Raw genomic sequence first — 14,632 nt, 5'->3', positions numbered from 1 at the left:
CATCTAAATCTACAGAACACTACCCTCTCCACAGACTGACAATGCTGATTTAAAAGGTGTCTGCTTTACTATGTCTTTTTGAATACAGACACCGTAAGACAGGAAAGCGTGTGACTGGTTGTATGTGCAAACTGTTGGTGCTATGTAAATCCTATATAATAAAACAAAACAAATGCAGGCACCACATGTAAGGTTTGGCAAGTTGCAATATATTACAATTTGTTTTTTGTGTTTAATATGGCATCAAGTTTTCTCACTAAAAACACAATATTGGGGGGGGGGGGGGGGGGGGATTTATTACATTTGAAGTTGAGAAACTCTGGAGCAGCTCAGCATGGCAACCATTCAGCTTCTATCTTCAGCTTGGTTCAGTAAGTTTTGAAAATGACAGATAGAAGCTGGTTGGTTGCCATGAACAGCTGCTCCAGATTGTTATGAAATTCCCTCTATACAAGCAAACATTAGATTGCAATTTACCAAATTCTCAGACGTAATGGATGAATTTGTTTTCTTTTGTAGTCTTTCTTTCATTTTCATCTGGTGATCTGGCCAGTAAGCCTTTTTTCAACATAAGCTCTCTTGCAAATCAGTTCGATGTATTGAGACAAACCATTCACCACTGACAGGGGTACCTGCAATAGCCAGCTTATTTTCATTTATGTAAAACTCCCCTCCCACCAAAAAACAAAAACTCCTTTAACTGCAGAGTGAGCTGGAGATTGGCCTTAAATTGTAAGTGTAGCTTAAATCTGTTAGTGCATGATTAGACTACCCTACCCCCAGATTAACAATGATGCTGCCTGCTGTGACCCTTTGTCCAGAATGGGGGCTCTCTACTACAGGTGGTGTGTTCCTGGCCAGATCAGGTAAAAACAAAAGGGGGAAAAAGCCTACCAAAAAAAAAAAAAAGAACAGCAGCTTTTGCAGCCATCACATTTCAACACTGCAATTTCATTATTGGTTATGGGTTTAATTCTGCTTTAAGTTTCATTTATGCATAGGATTATGAAACTTACCTCAGAAAATTTAGTCGCTCCTGAACTTCCTGCACGTGACTATATCGACTTCCTGGCCTTACAGTCTGAGGATCATACTCTCCATGTTCTGCAAAATACAATTGCATATTGTTATAAAAATTAGCTTTGATCATTTAATGTAAACCGATTAAGTTCATGAAACTTGCATAACCTCCCAAAAGTCATCTGGCACGATTTCCTTTTGTGTAGTTTCCATTGGTCAGAAAGGTATACGCAAGCATCTTGCAGTATCTACTTTAAGATTACCAAGTTATCAAAAGTTCATCCAAAGCAACATTTTACAATAAAACTCATATAGAACATCCCTATTGTAATTCGAAAGTCAATTTCATAGAAGGCAACAATTTAGGTTATATAAAAAAAGGCTAATTGGTTTGAAGAAAAACTGGATTTTTGACTTACCGTAAAATCCTTTTCTCTAAAGTTCTTTGACAGATGCAGCTCCATACTCTTAACCATTGGGTTATGCTGCCATCTACAGGAGTAGGACACTAGTCAGGAAAAAAAAAAAAAACTTTACCATGCCTATTGGGCAGTCCCTGAAGGCATACACCCCACCTACTCTGCTATAAGATTCAGTTTTGTTGCAAGCGTCAGAAGTAAAAAACCCCATCCCACTCAAATAGAGGGGCGGGCGCTGCGTCTGTCAATGAACTTCAGATAAAAAAGATTTTACGGCAAGTCAAAAATCCAGTTTTCTCTATCGTTCATTGACAGACGCGGGTCCATATTCTTCTTAAGCATTGGGACATACCAAAGCAGTATTTGCATGAGGGGGTGAGAAAAAGCAGTGAAAGAACGTAACTCCCCAAAGGCTAACTTAGCCAACCAACTTTGGTGAAAGGCCCAAGAGACACTCAGCGCCCTAGCAGAATGCGCCTTAACAGGGAAAGGTGAAACCTAAACTTAAGTGAATACACCTGTACCACCATCTGCCTGATTCATCTGGATATGGTTGCAGCAGACGCAGCCAATCCCTTCCGAGGTCCTTCCGTAAGGACAAAAGGAGAGTCTAATTTCCTGAAAGACTCCGTAACTGCCAGGCAAACCCTAATTGCCCGAACCACAGCCAAAGAATGCAAGGCAATATCCTTTGGATGCTTGGGCTTAGGACAGAGTGAAGGCAGCACAATGTCTTCATTCAATAGAAATCAGAAACCACCTTAGGAAGAAACGACTGATTAGGTCGAAGTACCACTTAATCTCTGTGAAACACCAGAGAAGGAGAATGGCAGGACTGCACTGGCAATCAGACACTCTGCGGGCAGAGGTAATAGCCCCCAAAAAGGCTACCTCCTGTGACAGAGTAAGAAGATTAATCTCCCTAAGTTTTCAAAGCAAGGTTTTTGAAGAACAGACAGTACGAAGTTAAGATCCCACAGAGATAACGGGGACCATATCGGAGGACCCACATGACAAACTCCCTGGATAAAAGTGGGAATCAAAGAATGCGCAGCTAAAGGGCGTTTAAAAAAACACCGCCAAAGCCGACACCTGGCCTTTAATAGTACCCAAGGCAAACCGCTGCTCAACCACTCTTTGGAGGAAAGCCAATATCCTAGCCACTGAAATGAGCATGGATGCACCTTAATCGATTCACACCATGAGATGTATTATTTCCACGTACGATGATAACTCTTCCTGGAGGAAGATTTTCTAGCCTTCAACAGTGCAGGAGTCAGAAAGACCCCTACTCTTCAATACCTGGCTTTCAACAGTCACGCCATTAAAGCCGGTGACTGAAAAGCAGGATGGAAGATCAGCTCTTGAGACAACAGATCTTCCCTGAGAGGAAGTCTCCAAGGAGCATTGGCAACCAACCTTACCCAGATCTGCATACCAAGACCGCCGAGGCCAGTCAGGGGCCACCAGAATGCAGCTCAGAAGCCTCGGCAGAAGTTTCAGTGGAGACAAGGCATAGATCAGCCGATACTGACCCCAAGGAGCCCCCAGTGCATCGGTGGCGTCGGCCAGAGGCTCTCGAGACCTGGCTACAAACATTCGTACCTGCTTGTTGAGCTGAGAAACTAACAGGTCTACATCGAGTGTCCCCCACTGGACACACAACAGGTGAAACACCTCCAGGAGCAGGGACCATTCCCCCTGATCCAACACCTAACGACTCAAGTAATTTGCCTGCCAGTTATCCACTCGGGTATATGCACGGCGGAGAGGGCTGGAACAAGATTTTCTGCCCATATTAACATCAGACACCTCCCGGGCCACCCTTGATGATTTGACGTAAGCCACGGCCGTGGAATTTTCCGATTCAATCTGAACTGGACAACCCTGCAGGCGATTTGTCCAGTGACTCAAGCAAAGCTTTATCTCTCTGAGTTTCAGAATATGGATCGGAAGTCTGGACTCTTTTAGAGACCAGGTCCCCTGGACACAACCCTTTCCAAATACTCCTCCTGCCCCCCCCCCCACCCCCTTAGCCCAGCCGGAAAGGCTGGCATCCGTAGATACCACGGTCTAACACAATGGAAGGAAGGGCTTGCCCTGATGCAGGGCCAAGGAACTGAGCCACCACAGAAGAGCACTTCTTGTGTTTTTTGCCTCAACCGAATCAGATTGTCCAAAGATTTTGGATCCTTGTTCCACTTCACAAGAATACCCCTTTGCAGAGGTCTGTGAGTCCTTTGATCAGTTCATCCAACAAAGACCCAAATAGGCAGTCCCCCGTAAAGGGGAGATCTGATATAGCCTTTTTACAAGCCTGGTCCGCAGACCAGCTTTTTAGCCACACCATGCGTGGTTACCATTACTGCGTTTAGAACAACTCTGACTCGTGACAATTTTGTCACAGTATGCAGGAAAAGGGAGTACCTTTACCGCTTTTAGGGGATTAGTGGGCCCCTGAAGACCCTGGGGGCATTCTGCACCGATACAATCAGTGCATCCACCAGCGCCCTTGCATGCGCATGTGCAGTAAAGAAGGAATCATCCTCACTGCAGAGCACCAGAAGTGCGTGGACACAGACCCAGTAGAGTCGCTATATGCCAAGGTCACCCTGAGAACATAACAAGCAGGAAAGGTCACCGACCACAGTCCTGCAAGGAGACGCGAGCTAAAGTTCCACAAAAAGACCCCTATTAGACCTTAGGTTCGCCCACCATTAATGACATAAAAGGACATAGCCCTCTATAAAGGAGAAGAGGGGGCTCGCCGTGATGCAGACGCGCAAGCCGACTACCCCCACACAGCAATGCCCCCAGTTCAAGGGGGGCACCAGACAGTCCATATGTCCACAGCCCTGAGGGGGGGAGGGCTAACGCCCATCCACTGTTCTATCACCCCCATCAGAATCTCAAACATCCTGGTAAACCGCTCGGTCAGCAGCTCGGACAACCAGCCACAAGTATTCCGCAAAGCCGCGGCCAAAATGCCAACTTCTGATCAATGCCCTGTTGAAGAAAGGTTAAGATCCGAGCCACAAAAAAGTATCAAGGATTAGCGCCAATCAACTCACACCAAGAAATGTACGCTTTCCACAAAAGATGGTGTATCTTGCTGGAAGACAACTTCCTCCCATTCCCCATAATAGGGATCACTGATCCAGACAGACCTCTATCCTTCAGTACCTGGCTTTCAATAGCTAAGCCAATAAAACCAGCGACTGTAAGGCAGGATGTTGGATCAGTCCTTGGGACAACTGGTCTTCTCTGAGAGGAAGCCCCCAAGAGAAATTTATGGCCACCAGACTGATTGAAAGATCCTCAACCTTGATTCTTCCCAGGAATTGCGTAAGAAGCCTTAGCCGAGGATGATACCGGCCTTACCGTGGCCCTTGGATGCCTGAAGTATCTGCCAGAGGATCCAGTGATCTCACCACAAACCTCGGTATCCTCCTGTGGAGCCGAACCTGCTAAAGGAGCTGCATGTAGGACTGTGTCAACAGAACTTTCTTTAAGGTGGATACCACCAGACTCAGAACCTGTATGCAAAATGGGAGAGAGAAGGACAACCCTGGTCAGAATTAGAACCAGACATAGGTAAATCAATTTTCTGGACAGGGATAGGGGGGACCTTAGGTAGTTCGGACATCACCTGAACCTTTGCAGGAATTAAATCTGCACAAGGAGACCCAGGACCTAAAAAACCTGAAAAAGGACAAGCTTTGCCCCTCTTTCTGGGTATCCCCCAAAGGAATAATTTTGTGGATCCCTTGACGCTCATGAAATAGGTCCACGAGGTCAGAAACCAGCAAAGATGTCCCCCCACCCCAAAAATGGGTGAGGGCAGACCATTATGCTGAAGGAGTCTTGTCTGCTGGTCCAAGAGAAGCTAGCTCTAAGCTTACCAGACCAAGGATGCTTGAAACCTCACAGGTAAGATTTGATAGATTTCCCTTAATCTTCCCCGAAGCACGAAATAATTTTCTATGTGCTGAGAAGGAGGGCCCCACATCTGCGACAAGGCTCCTTTCCCTTTCCTTGACAGTGGCAGGAAGGTTCTTAACCACCCCCCCCCCCCCCCCCCGTGATACCCCTAATGATGTCATTGTCATCCAGGATAGCCACAAACAGGCGATTGCCTTGAAAGGGCAGATCAATGAGAGCTTTGTCAGAGGCTTGGTCTGCGGACCAATTCTTAAGTCACGGCACGCGCCTAATCACCACCGCTGAAACAAAGTTTGGACAGCACAGGAGTTGTATCCAAAGTTGCATCACAAATAAACTGCAGCCCATGGTTCAACTGGTCCGCTACATAAGCAGCGGGGAACTCAAGGCCCTGGCTCAAAAGCTTGGTCCATTCAGTTAGGGTCTGAGACACCAGGGCTGAGGCAAAGACTGGCCGCAATGCCAAACCAGCCATAGTAAACATGCTTAATGCCACAGCCTCCGCTTTCTTGTCAGCCGGGTCCTTTACTTCTGGACTGGAAGGATTTGTCCCCTTAATGACCAGGCCATTTTTTGCGAAATTCGGCACTGTGTTACTTTAACAGACAATTGCGCCATCGTGTGATGCTGTACCTAAATAAAATTGATGTCCCAAAAAAAAAAAAAAAAAAAAGGGAAAAAAACTAAACATTTTAGTCCAATTTGTTTTCTGCTACATATTTTTGGTAAAAAAAAACAAACAACGCTTCCTCCTAGGCCTTTGCCCACACGCCATTTCCACCCAGGACACCAAGGACTACAAAATACCATCAGTGCAACCATGGGAAGCTGGAGTTCCGAGGGATCTGCCACCTCCATGAGGGGGTCAGTGGGGGAGATGTGACCCTAAGGCAAAGGAAGACCTTTTGGTACAAAAGGATCTTTTGGCACCACTAAAAGATACCACCCCCAGGCTCAGGGTAACCATCAGCAGAAAGATAACAGGACCCCCAAGGACTCTACCGATGAGAGCTCTTTCATGGTGCGGGTAATGCTCCAGACAGAATCCTCGCCACCGAAGTAGGGGAGCTGTCGAACAAGGGACCGCTGCGACTCAGACCCAAGCTCGCACGTATGCGACCCTGTAACACGTTTAACTCACAGGCCAGCCTCTGTCCATGAGGCTATGTTTCGGCTGACCTAGTGCGTAGCTGCGGTCTGCACGCACTTACTTGATTTTCCGGGGGGGTGGGGGGAACCAGACATCCCAGAAGGGAGCCTAGGTCCTTACTCCTGACTAGACAGATTCAAAACAAATTACCTAGAGCAGAGAGGGGGGTTATATACCAAGCTGACGGCCCATGGGCATAACCAGGTGTTTTTTTCTGCCTATTCCTACTCCTGGAGGAGGGAAAATAATCCAGTAGTTATGATTTACGGAGTGCTATGTCCGTCGATAAAATAAAATGATTTTCTTTTTGTACCCATCATAAAAAAAATGTTTTAGAGTCCATTGAGGGACAAATGAATTCTTGTAGACTGTCAGGTTATACTGCTGCCTACAGGAAAAATGGACAATGGCAACAACCAGCACCAGAAAACTGGGGACTGTCTAAAGCACAGAGCCTTCTGATGGAACCAATACAGGAAGTTGGCAACAGATGAGGCCAGAATATAGATAAGACACCATGGTAGAGGAAGGTGGAAATCCTTTTTAAAAACACAGCCTCAGTTAAAAAGGAATTGATTTTGATTTTCTGTTTTGGCTAAATAACTGCTGACTGTAATTCAGCTGAAGGGGGTCTTCTCTCAAAAAAAAAAAAAAAAAATAAGGACTCGGGCCCAACAATAATTTCAATGGAGGATATCTAAAGGAATCAGAAATATAAGGGGCCAGTTTCTGCTGGGGTAGATGGCACTAACACACACTAAGTCACTATACCTTGCATAACAGAGAATACATGTGATGCAAGACAGGAGGAGGAATAAGCACCAGTAGATGAATAGGAAAGTTAAAAATGGAGTAGGCGTTTCCCCCTGAGATAAGAAAAGCAGAAATCGCAATCTCATATCATGCCAAGCTTGACTATATACATAGTGAAGCAGGACTTGACAAACCCCAGGAGCCAGGTCGCAATGGCGACTAGAATTAGTGGGCTGGCGCCTGGGCTTCACTGCAGCAGGTGTCCTCTCCCCATGCCAGACATTCCAAATATCCTGTGAAGTGCGATATCCCAGCTCCAGGCTGTCAGCAAGGAACCCATGCTTCCTGTATAGTTCTGGCTCTGTCCTGTTACAGGTGGAGTGATATCGAATGCACTCCGCCCATGAGAGAAGATATACACAGGAAGCATCTGCTCTGCAGGCTTCATCCAGCTCCGCTCCTCACACTCGATGAGGTCTCTCAGAGGAGCCAGCCTTTCCTGCCAGCAGTAATTCACATGTGCTATGGGTGCAAATAGCCCCCAGCACATAATTGTAAATATTCCAGCATGTGCAGTGTTTCTGACTCCTACCACCATGACCACTTCAAATCACGGAAGTGGTCATTGTGGTTAGAGTGTTCCTTTAACCACTTCTGGACCAGAAGAATTTGCCCCCTTAATGACCAGGCCATTTTTTTGAGATTCGGCACTGCGTTAATTTAACGGACAATTGCGCAGTCGTGCGACACTATACTGAAATAAAACTAATGTCCCTTTTTTTCCCCACAAATAGAGCTTTCTTTTGGTGAAATTTGATCACCTCTGCGATTTATATTTTTTGCACTGTAAAACAAAAAATAGCGACAATTCTGAAAAAAAAAAATATATATATATATATATATATATATATATATATATAATTTTTTTTTCCACATTCTGCTATAGAATATTCCCCCCAAAAAAAATTAAAATCAATTTTTTAAACATTTTAGGCCAATTTGTTTTCTGCTACATTTTTTTTTTTTTGGAAAAAATATCGCAAAAGCGTATTTTGATTGTGGTGCGCAATAGTTATCGCGTCCACTAACCACGGGAAAGATTTATGCAATTTTTATTTAGTTATTTTTTACTAGTAATGATGACGATCTGCGATTTTTAGCCGGACTGCGACATTGCGGCGGACAGATCGGACCCCTAAGTGACATTTTTGACATTTTGGGAAGACCAGTGACATTCCTAGAGTAATCCGTGCTTAAAATATGCACGGTTACTGGAATAATGCCATTGGCAGGGAAGGGGTTAAATATAAGCCTAGGGAAGTGATTCTAACTGTGGGGGGGGGGGGGGGGGGGTTGGGCTTTGAAATGATCACAGGCGCTCTATGATCCTATACAGAAGTATTACAGGCGAGAAGAGAGAGAATAGTCAGCAGTGTTTGCAATAGCTCACTGTTTTCTCTCAGCAGGGAACAATGGCGAGTGCCTGGCGGCAATTGTAGCCGCCGGCCCCGGGCATCGGAGTCTCCGCTGCCGAGTACAGTACAGCTGCATCAGTTTGCGCAAGAGGGGCTGCTTGCGGCAGTATATCTGCGGTGAGCGGTCCTTAAGTGGTTAATCTCTCTCAGAAAAGGTAAACCTCTGTATTAAGATTGCATTTAATTTGATCATCCTCTAGTTATGTTAAAATTGGTGAGGTGAAGGGGCGTGGAGTGCCACCTCCCTGAAATTTGTTTTTTTAGGTTGAGATCTCTGCCATGTGGACTAAGACGCTGCGTCGGCCGGTAATGGAGGCCGTGGCTTTGTGGCCTGCTGGAGCCAGACGCTTACATTGGGGAACTGGCGCCCTCATTTGGTAGCTGGGAAAGCAACAAGTAGTCACACTAGCGGAGCTGAGGGTTTCCCCTGCCTGCCAATCTCTTTCCAAAGAGAAGAGGTTGAAGGTGTTGCACCCTGTCCTTACCGGTGAATGAACAAGGAGTGTGGGGCAGCTGGTTGGAAAGGCCTCAGTTCCATTTACAACCTTGCAAAGATGGAAACCGTTTATTTTTTTCATGAAAATTCATTATTTTTCATTTTCTCCTTGTCATGCCACACAGCCGAAGGCCCCTTTCACACGGGCTGTCGGATCAGGTCAGCGTGTCAGTTTTTCAGGTGGACCTGATTGGACCCTTCAGTCTCCTCTATGGAGCAGTGGATGTCCGTTGATAACTGTCGTTATCCGATTCTGTCTTACCCCATAGATGAGAGCGGGACAGTGTTAGTGTTTACCGCTCTGCATAGCAGACCTGTCATCAGCCTGCTCAGCTGGGATTAGCTGAGAAATCACCACTGAGAAAGCGGATTCCGCTTAGCGAAGGTGCCCGTATGAAAGGGGCCTAAGGTGGCATGAGTTATTGGATCTCCTATCGCCCCCACCTTGCTGCACTGTTCTTCTCTAGTGAGCCCCTGCCCATTACACCATTAAGCCAAGGATACACAGGACGAATGCCAGACAAAATCAGCCAGTTCAATAAAAACTGGCCGCCTTTCGGCCCGTGTGTATGGCAGGCACTGGCAGTACAACAAAAGCTGGCTAATCGGCATGCTTGGAAAAAAAACTGGCTCCTAACTTTTTTTAGCTGGCTCCTAGATTCCAATCAAATTTGTCAAGCCCCAAAGTAAAGATTCCACATTCAAGATACTGTTAAACTCCAATTGTTTTTGTCAAACAAAAAAAAGGCTGGTGCACCAGAAAAATAAAATATCAGTGGGTACACAGAAGAAGGTATACCATCCTGCAGGGTGCAGTCATCACTAAGCCATTGTCCCTTACAGCACCAGGAACGACTGAGGGGAGGTAAAGCAAAGGCTGTCTTTGTCGCCTCGGGGTGTCCTTGTTCTAGCTATGGAGAGTCGCATGACGAAAACAAAATAGGGAGGAAGGATAGAGCTACATGAGCACATGCTCCTAACTGCCCAGGCTGAAAATAGTACCCCGCCAGCAGACCCAAGCTTTTCAGTTTAGTAAAATCACTTTAAGTGCACAGCAAAGCATATACAGTTGTACTCATAAGTTTACATACCTGGCAGAATTTAGGTCACGGCGTGCTGACGTCACTGCTGCTACCACTCTCCTTTGGCTTTTTCATTCTGGTGTTTGTAAGTGTTTTTCCTTTTACTTAATAAATCACTCGTGGGATTTTATGCTATGGCGTCCTCTTCTGTGTTTTATGGTTGACGCTTCTCTCCAACATCCTGAGTCCCTAGCGGTGGCCACAGAAGATTGATCGTATGAGCATACCAACCTTGCCCATTTTTACCTGGAGTCGGTAAGGGTATTTAGAATCGGTGTCACCCACTCTGGTTTTGCATGGTCGGGACCCCTTGTTAATTTTTCATGCTCTTTATACTCGTCACTTTGGTAAGCTGCATTCCTATCGGGGGAGGTGTCTGGCTTTTCAATTTTGGCTATTTTTTCCTACACTTTGGTAAGGAGTATCTATCGAGTTCAATTGGTGGTTGAGTTTCCGCTTATTTTCACGTCTATTTACCAGATCCATTTTTTAGCATTTGGATTTTTTGGTGTCTCCTATCACTTTGGGTGATACCTTCTTACTGGTTATTTTGGTTTTACGCTATGGCGTTTTTTATTTATGTATTCCACATGCAATCATCATACTGAGGCGATCTACGTGGGAACCGTGAGGTCCACCGTGGTCAACTTCCCGAGTGCATCTGGAATTGTTGTCACCTTTGGCATTTACTTATTCTGTTTCCGGTAAGCGGTACCTACACAGTTACCCCACATCACGTTTTCAACTATTGGACATTTACACGGACATTTTTTTGATTACCATATAAATCAAATTCTAGGTTTCATTTTTCTAGCGCAACTTATTTATATTATTGTCTTTTGGGGTGTCGGTCACACTTGAAGTTGCTGCTTTCTTCTTTCTGGACTAGCGCAGTTGTTTTTTATCTCTTTACTAACCATGAGTGAAAGAAAAGTTTGTGTTATTCATATTCTCAGAAAAATGGCCAAGAAATCAAATTCTGCCAGGGTACATAAACTGAGTACAACTGTAGGAAGATTTACTGTTCTCCACACAATACCCAGCTACAGCCAATTATCTGTGACAATAAGTACATAGAGATAATAATAAAAAAAAAAAAAAAAAAAAACTCCAAACATAAGGAGGAATAATCCTCAACACCAAAAGACCTGTGTTACAAACACTCACAAAGCGACTCTTCAGAGATGGGGACAGATCAACTGACCCCGCTCTGATTCCAACAACTCTGCAGAGAACCATCAGAAAATACTAGCCTGACCTGAATAGGGCTTTTACATCGAGAATACTAGTACATTTAGACCTCGTTCACACCATGGTGCACAGACATCAGTTTTTTTGCACGCGTTCTGCAAGGGCTCAAATAAAACAATGGTTCTCTATATGTGCCTTGTTAACACCACAATATGCAGATTTTTTTCTGCGCAATCTGCAACGTGTATGCAGTTTTCTGCACAGAAAAAAAAAAAAAAAAAAAAACAGACATGAAATAAACATTGGTGTGAACGAGGCACATAACTGATGTGTGTGAAAACATGCATAAAAACTCACTGAAATGTGCATAAAAACCGATGAACTCATGTGAAACTGATGTCTCTGCAAGTGGCGGTTTTCCCATCAGTTTTCATGCATATATGGTGTGAACGAGCCCTTAATGAAATGGGAATATCTGTGCTTTTCTGGCTAACTTAAAAGACTTCTAGAGTTTCAATTATTTGGTCTAAATCTATCAGTAGCTGTTGATTGTGGGGGAAAAACTGGATTTTTGTCTTAACGTAAAATCCTTTTCTCTGAGGTTCACTGATGGACACAGCTCCATGTCTTCTAGACCCTTGGGGTTAGGCTGCTCTCTCTTCAGGAGTAGGACTAAGCAGAAACTATTTTGGCTCCGCCCTTGAGGCAGTCCCACAGGGTATACCAACACTTCCTGCTATAAGGACTTCAGTTTGTAGCAAGCAGTGTTAAAAGAATACATAACTCATCCCAAAAGAGGGGCGGGTGCTGTGTCCGTCAGTGAAACCCAAAGAAAAAACTGGATTTTTATAAGAACTTTCTGTAAAATCCTTTTCTCTGATGTTCATTGGCAGACACAGCTTCATATCTTTGACAGATGGGTTATGCTGCTCTTCCTAGGAGGAGTAGGACACTAGGCGGAAAAAGGTTAACAAAGCTTAACTACGCCTATGGGGCAGTCCTAAGTGGTATACTCCCACTTCCTGCTCTAGGATCTTAGTTTTGTAACAAGCAGTGTCAGAAGAATACATAACTCAACTCCACAGAGGGGTGGGTATTGTGCCAGTCAATGAACATCAGAGAAAAGGACTTTACGATAAGTCCTTACAAAAATCCAGTTTTCCTTCGTTTGATGAACACAGCTTCATATCTTCTTTGACAGATGGGACGTCCCAAAGCAGTATCAGCATGAGGGGTGGCAAAAACACACAGCAATAAACAACATTTCCAAAATTTTAGCCAACCAGGTGAACCAGGAGCTCAATCAAGCACAACTGGAGCTCACCTACCAGAAAAAAAAAACATCCTCAAGAGGCAGAAGTCTCTGCCACACTAGCCTGCAAAACTTTACGGCCAAAGGCAGCATTTGCAGATGCGAAAATATCCACCTTGTAGAACTTTGCGAATGTGTGTACAGACACCCAGGTGGCCGCTTTGCAAACCTGGACCACTGATGCCTGATGATGGAAGGCCCAGGAGGCACTAAGCACCCATGTGGAATGTGCCTTAACAAGGAAAGGAGGAACCTGCCCCTTAAATAGGCCTGCACCACCATCTGCCTGATCCATCTGGAAATGGTCGCAGCAGATGCAGCCTGCACCTTACGAGGGCCATCCATAAGAAAAAACAATCAGATTTTCTTATAGGCTCAGTCGCCATCAAATACACCCTGATGGCCCAGACAACATCCAAAGAATGCAAAGCAACTTCTTCTGAATGCTTTGGTTTAGGACATAACGAAGGCAACACAATGTCTTCATTTAAGTGGAACTTAATGACCTTAGGAAGGAAAGACTGACCGGGACAGAGCACCACTTTGTCCCAATGAACCACAAGGTAAGGCGACCGACGGGACAATGCAGCCAGCTCTGAGATCCTGCATTCAGAAGTGATAGCCTCCAAGAAAGCCACTTTCTGTGACAAGGTAAGCAGAGGAATTTCACAAATATTCTCAAAAGGCGGTCTTTGAAGAACTGACCGCACCAGATTAAGATCCCATAGAGGCAACAGGGACCGTAACAGAGGAGCCAGGTAGCAAACTCCCTGCACGAAGGTGTGAACCAAGAAATTTGTGGCCAAAGGTCTTTCGAAGAAAATTGGCGAGGCTGAAATCTGGCCCTTAATGGTCCCCAGGGACAAACGCGGATCTACACCACTTTGTAGAAACTCCAGTAGACAGGATACCAAAAAGGAAAGGGGGGAAACTTCCAAACTCGATGGAAAATATTCCGAGAAGTAGATTCCCTAGCTTTTAACAGAGTAGGAATCACCGAATCCGACAACCCCCTATCCTTCAATACCTGGCTTTCAATAGCCAGGCCGTTAAAGCCACCGACCATAAAGCATGATGGAAGATAGGTACTTGAGACAGAAGATCTTCTCTTAGAGGAAGCTGCCAAGGGGCATTGGCCACCAGTCTTACCAGGCCCACATACCAGGACCAATGAGGGAAGTCTGCGGCCACTAGAATAACTGGAATCCCTTCTGCCTCTAATCTGTGCAGAAGTCTTGGCAAGTTGCAGTGGGGGAAATGCATAAATCAAACGGTACCGGCCCCAAGGGGCCACCAGAGCGTCAGCGGCGTTTGCCAGAGGATTCCAAGACATTCCAACAAACCTCAGACCCTTCTGGTTGAGACGAGAGGCCAACAGGTCCACATAGGGGGGGGGAGTCCTCCACCGAAGGCACAGTTGATGAAACCCCTCCAGATGAAGAGAGCATTCTCCCAGATCCAACGTCTGCCGACTGAGATAGTCCGTTTACCAATTCTCTAACCCCGGAATGTGCACAGGAGAGAGCGCTGGAACATATAGTTCTACCCACATCAAGATACTGGCCACTTCCCAGGCCGCCAGGGCACTCTTTATGCCCCCTTGACGATTGACATATGCCACAGCCATAGCATTGTCCGATTGTATCCTCACAGGGCATTCCTGCAGACGATCCATCCACTGGGACAGAAAGTCTGATCGTCCAAATGTCCAGGATGTTGACCGGCAGACTAGACTCCTCTCGAGTCCAAACACCTTGAGCCGAGTACACTCCCAAGACACCTACCCCAACTG

At 45.5% G+C, this 14,632-nt stretch overlaps 1 protein-coding gene across 4 annotated transcripts in view; it reads right to left on the bottom strand.

Moving 5' to 3' along the window:
• USP9X (ubiquitin specific peptidase 9 X-linked) overlaps positions 1–14,632 on the bottom strand; it is a 593,271-nt gene that overhangs the window by 316,887 nt on the left and 261,752 nt on the right. For all 4 annotated transcript variants that reach the window (XM_082246987.1, XM_082246989.1, XM_082246990.1 and 1 more), the window contains exon 15: positions 1,017–1,104. In XM_082246987.1, coding sequence (XP_082103113.1) covers positions 1,017–1,104 — 88 coding nt within the window. The remainder of the gene's footprint in view (positions 1–1,016; positions 1,105–14,632) is intronic.

Source organism: Pelophylax lessonae (genome assembly GCF_965119305.1).
Source record: "Pelophylax lessonae genome assembly, chromosome: 2".
NCBI lineage: Eukaryota > Metazoa > Chordata > Amphibia > Anura > Ranidae > Pelophylax > Pelophylax lessonae.
The sequence above is the reverse complement of the archived record's forward strand: the minus strand, read 5'-3'. Positions and strand labels throughout refer to the sequence as shown.